At 33.4% G+C, this 5,333-nt stretch overlaps 1 protein-coding gene across 1 annotated transcript; it reads right to left on the bottom strand.

Moving 5' to 3' along the window:
* Positions 1-289: 289 nt before the first annotated feature.
* Positions 290-5,110, bottom strand: LOC108380421 (uncharacterized; the record flags this gene model as incomplete). The annotated part of the gene is made up of 3 exons (XM_017636790.1): positions 290-464; positions 3,894-3,971; positions 4,952-5,110. Coding segments are annotated over 3 exons (412 nt in total), but the record flags the coding sequence as incomplete, so codon positions are not given.
* Between the last annotated feature and the right edge of the window lie 223 nt (positions 5,111-5,333).

Genomic DNA, 5,333 nt, shown 5'->3' with positions numbered 1-5,333 from the left:
GCTCCTTAAAGTTTATTTACAGTTTTTATATGTATGTATGTCTATGTGAAATTATGTGGAATTGTGATTGACGAAACGAATTTTATGACTTTTATTTTAAGAAGCTTACTTTTATCACCAAATTTAAAATACTTTTCTATATTATAATAAATTGCTTATCGTTGCTTTGAATAAATGAAAAATTCAAAGAAAATTTGATTTCATTGCGCTGGAAATATCCTTTCAAGCACTGCTCTAAATACATATGTTTATAAGTATTGTCGCATTTGGCAAAAAGCAATTTAATTACCTGAGCTTGTACGAATTTTGTAATTCTGATCCATTTCCTCTGGTATCGTCGAAATATGAGTGTTCGGGTTCGTCGTTATATAAGGACTTGCCAACGATTTGTTCATTTTTGTTGTTTTCAGACAGCTTTGCCTCTCCGTCACTTCGCCATCCACTGTTTCTATCACAATTTCCGTCTGGGATAAAAGAAAACAGGTAATAAATGTTAAATAAATAACGGGAAAGAAAATATCTCTGAATTCTTTGAAACATGATTTAAGGGTGAAACTTTAAACAAACCAATAAACATTCTTTCATTATACAAAATATGTATGTATATGGAACCCCGTACAACCGTTTTTCCGTTTCATCCTTAACATTGAGGACAGAATGAAGAAGAGATGGAGCCTCTCTGATAAGGCAATTTCTTGGGTGTATGAAAACATAGCGAAGCTCATAATGTTTTATATAGTCCTCGTCTGCTGGAAGGCACAAGAGACAGCTATAGTAGCTGTCCTACCAGTGGACTTTGTAGGTATGGCTGCCGTAGCATGACTGAATTCGCGTCGCGTGCTTAACTAACTCAGGACTGGATATTCTAACTATTTAGAGGCTTCGGCTTATCCCTGATAACATGGACCACTACGTGACTAGACTAATTATTTTTTTCGTTGGCTGGTTAAAAGGAAGAATCGGTGACCTTTTACACAACGGTTGATAAGTCTTTAATATAAACTAGTATCGCCCCGTTGTCGAAATTCGACCACTTCACTTTTTTCACACACTTTTTCATTTTGCCAGGGAAGTGTTTTAGGTCCACCAGCACCTGTTAATCGTCTAGCTCGCTTACACATACTGTTTGGTGGAGTAATATACATTCTGTTAAATAATTTAAAAATTCATAGATGGTGAAACCAAATCGGGCACCTACCGGAAAATAATACCTTTCGAACAAAAGAAGAATCATCCAAATTGGTTGAGAAACATAGGAGCAGTAGGGAGGAATAGATTTGTATGGGATTTCGTTAGCGTATTAATATATAGATAGTAGATGATGAAACCAAAGCAGGTATTCATAGGCTTATACGGAAATTGGAATAACTCGGCTCTGGAGCCACCTATCGGGTCCATTTTTTGCAGGTGTATTTCTCTTGATGTTAGTAATATGCATTTTGAATTTGAAGCAAATCGGACCATAAAGGAAGTTTTTCGGAATAACTCCACTCCCACTCCACCTACTGAAAAAACAAACAAAATGCGCACCTCCCCTTTGAAATACCTTTCGAACAAAAGAAAAATCATTCAAATCGGTTGAGAAACATAGGAGCAGTAGGGAGGAATAGATTTGTATGGGATTTCGTTAGCGTATTAATATATAGATTTCTAAGAAAAAACTGAATTTATGTTGAAAATGATTTTTATTGTCCATCAATTTTCATATGAAATTCAAAAAATTAAAATCATTTTTAACTTAAATTGCTTTCCTGAAATTGGCTGTAAGATGGTCGAAAAACTGTAATTTACAGTTAAAACTGTGAATATGGCAGCAAACTTAAATTATAGATAATAATTAATTAATACCCTTAATCGCCTCCTTAAAGTTCGTTAACGAATAATCAATCCCATTAACACCTCCTTCCTGGTACGCAGCCATCTGCGCCACTGAATTAGGGCCTTGGACTCGCTCACAGTGCATTTCTAGTGAGATTTATTTGGGTGCCAGGCCGCAATAATATTGCAAAAAACCATTTACGTGGCCGATAAGTTGACTTGGAAAGGCTCTTTCGAGTCAGTCTCACCGAGGAAAGAGAGAGGAGTACCTTGGTCATATGTGGAGACAGACGGGCTCAAAGAATGCCAATTCATTTGCTAAATATTTCAATGTTTTTCTGGGCGCGTGGGGAACGGATGCAGACAAGCGATCTTCTTAGGCGTTTTTTTATTTTTATAAGTTTGTACATACGATTCAGATTGTTTGGTTTAAATTTTTCTTGTTTGAAAACTCAGCTATAGTAAGAAAAGTGTCAAGTCAGGGCTCCTGGCTGTTAAGCAGCTTCTGGTTGCCTTTTATGGCTATAGAAATTTTTCAAGCCAAATTTTCAAATAAGATAGTGTCCAAGCTTTCTTCTCGCTTTTAGTACTACACTCGGTATAATTTCACCATGGTTTTCCTATTGAAGGGCTGTGCACAGCTCTCAAGAAAAAAACGAAAAATTCATATAAGCTGACGCACAAGAACTGAAGAAAAAGAAATTTTCTTCTCTGAAATTTTTTTAAACCAGTTTGCAGCTCTAAAGAAAAATTTTATCGTATATTTATTTCTTCAAGAAAATTTACAAAAACAAAATGCTTTTTCGAGCAACAGAAATAATGAAAAATATTTCTTGTTATTTTTCTTGAAAGCGGGTTTTTAAGCTTAAGTTTTATTTAACGCGTAGATACATGGCGTATGAGTAACATAATTTCCTTCCCATGTTTAAAAAAAAAAAAAACGAAGAAATTATTAAATTTAAACTGTGTGTTTCCTATTCGCTAGTTCTTCAACAGATACATACATACATAAAAAAAGGAAACCTACGTTTAAAAATATAAAATTTTTTGGTTTACAAGGGCGGATTGGTATTGAAAATGTCCTTTTAATTATTTTTATGCTTTTAAGCTATTAAAGTACAAGGACGAAATTCGAGGATATGGTCATGCGTCTATTAATCCTTATCCTATATTTTTTTTTCAAAAAAATAAACACACCAAATTTGCAAGGATACGCAAGGACACAATTTTAGAAGAACATTTTCAATACTAATTCGTCTTTATGAAAAAAAAACTGTAATATTTTTTAATTTCACACAATTTTCTTATTTATTTGGTAACCATATTGCTACATATTATAAATTGCATTGCATTTTTTAAATTAATTTTGGAATTAATCACATCTTTGAAACCTTAAAGTCTTTAAAAAAATTTGGACGCCAGAGAAAAAAAAAAAACACGCAGTTTCACTTTATTTGGCACCTACAGCGGTTTCACCAGCAATTTAAATGGAAAATGATTTTTTATTTTCTGTAAATTTCCATATGAAATTCAAAAAATTAAAATCATTTTACTCTTAAATTGCCTTCGCGAAATTGGCTGCTAGTTTTTTGTGTGTCTAAAATTGATTTTTGTTCGGTGTAATCAATGTTATGATTAACTTGTTTTTTTTTTGTTGACTGACTTATGCCACTTTCAAAATAAGCATCTTCGTTATGCCGCTGATTAGTAAAACTTCTCTCCAACAAAACCTCAGTAGTTCTTAACATTTCAACGCAAATTTGTTTTAATTAACAAATACCGTTAAATTGTAACTTGTGTTATTATTAACTAGATTTTTTGAAAAGGTGTCTTATGCCATTTTCAAAATAAACGGCTCACATGTAGAATAACTTTTATTAAACATAAACGGGTATTATTTACCCCACAAATATGTACATATGTATGCAAGCTAAAAGTCATGCCCCAATCGATGCATATGCATGTGTGTACATATGTATGTATGTATATATAAGTGAACGAATTCCCAGAATAGATGCATAGACATGTAAAATGTGGAATTTCACCCCGCATATCGAATTCTCGGCAATGCTTACCCGCATCTGTTGATCCGCATATCCACGTCCCTGCAGGTAATTTTGATATTGTGATATCACGCACAGCAGACAATACGTCTAAGCAGCAATAAAGAAGGAAGCGATATGAAAAGGAATAAGATAAGAGGGCTGGCGTAGAAATGTATGAATAAATTTGCGAACGTATGCATGTAAATATACCCAGCAGCGAAAATGCGATTGCCACCAACTCCAGAGTCGACTCCAAAGTAATGCAATCGCATTAAAATATGCATGAAGTGCTTCTCAAACGTAATCACTTCCAATGTATCAAATACTACTCAAATTTTTTTCGAAGTACTTTCACCGATTGACAGGCAATTGATGTCGAACCCTTATTTTATATGCCTTACATTTTGATAAAAAACTTTTGCTAGACATTTCTATATACATATCATTATCACATAAGCTGCATTACATTTTGCCAAAAAGTATTTTAGTGGTTAAATGCAATATTAAATGTAATGCATACTTCAATAGAAAAGTGCCATTACTTTTCATCAGTGAGGCATCGATGCGCAATGCATTCCATTCGCTGTTGGGTTGTATGCGCCACAAACATAGTAATAATTATGAAAACAATCTTATTTTAATTTTCTTACTACTTAAAACATTTTCTTTGGAAATTTATTAATGCCGCTGGCTACTTGTTTGTATGCAAAAACTAAACAACTTTGAGTGAAAAAATGTTTGCACTCTTTTAAATAGATGTAAATACTTGAATCAACCTGCAAAAGGGTAAACAGCTAATTTACCCTAAGTAACAGCAAAAAATTTCATTAATCACCCCAACAACGGCTGCGGTATACCCGAACGAAAATCCTAACTAAACCGAAACATATCCTGTGACAGAATTCTTAATGCCTCAATTAATGAAAACGGTTGAGCCTTTTGGCTTATTTTGACTTAAAAAAAGAGACAGGTCAAGTAAACATTATTGTGCTAATTTCTCATTCTTCTGCACTTCAATCACAACTCAAAAATGATTGTTACGCGTCCTTAAATATATGCACATACATACATATAAAATTTCAACTTACATTCAGGCACATAATAAAAAAATCGATGGTAAATATGAAGCCTACAACTGGATCGAAATTAACCATCTGTGTTATGGATAAGTAAACCAAATGAAAAAGTTCAATTAACACATCGCACAGCATGAAAACGATCCAAGGCAACAGAAACGCGCTACGATGCTGAAAACAGAAATAAAAAAAAATAAATAAAAAAAACTCCATTAGTTTAAAAGCACTTTAGTTCATTTTAGTTTTCATTGCTTTGCGCGTAAAAGAGTTAACTAATAAAAATTAATTGCACACTCGCTAACCCATACTTACACGTTTCATTCCTGCGAACACCAGCAACGAAGATAACGGGTGATTTTTTAAGAGCTTGATAAATTTTTTTTAAAAAAAAACG

The sequence above is a fragment of the Rhagoletis zephyria genome, unplaced genomic scaffold, assembly GCF_001687245.7.
Source record: "Rhagoletis zephyria isolate East Lansing unplaced genomic scaffold, Rhagoletis_zephyria_1.1 Rzeph_scaffold_19201, whole genome shotgun sequence".
Lineage (NCBI taxonomy): Eukaryota > Metazoa > Arthropoda > Insecta > Diptera > Tephritidae > Rhagoletis > Rhagoletis zephyria.
This window is presented reverse-complemented; position numbering and strand designations above follow the sequence as displayed.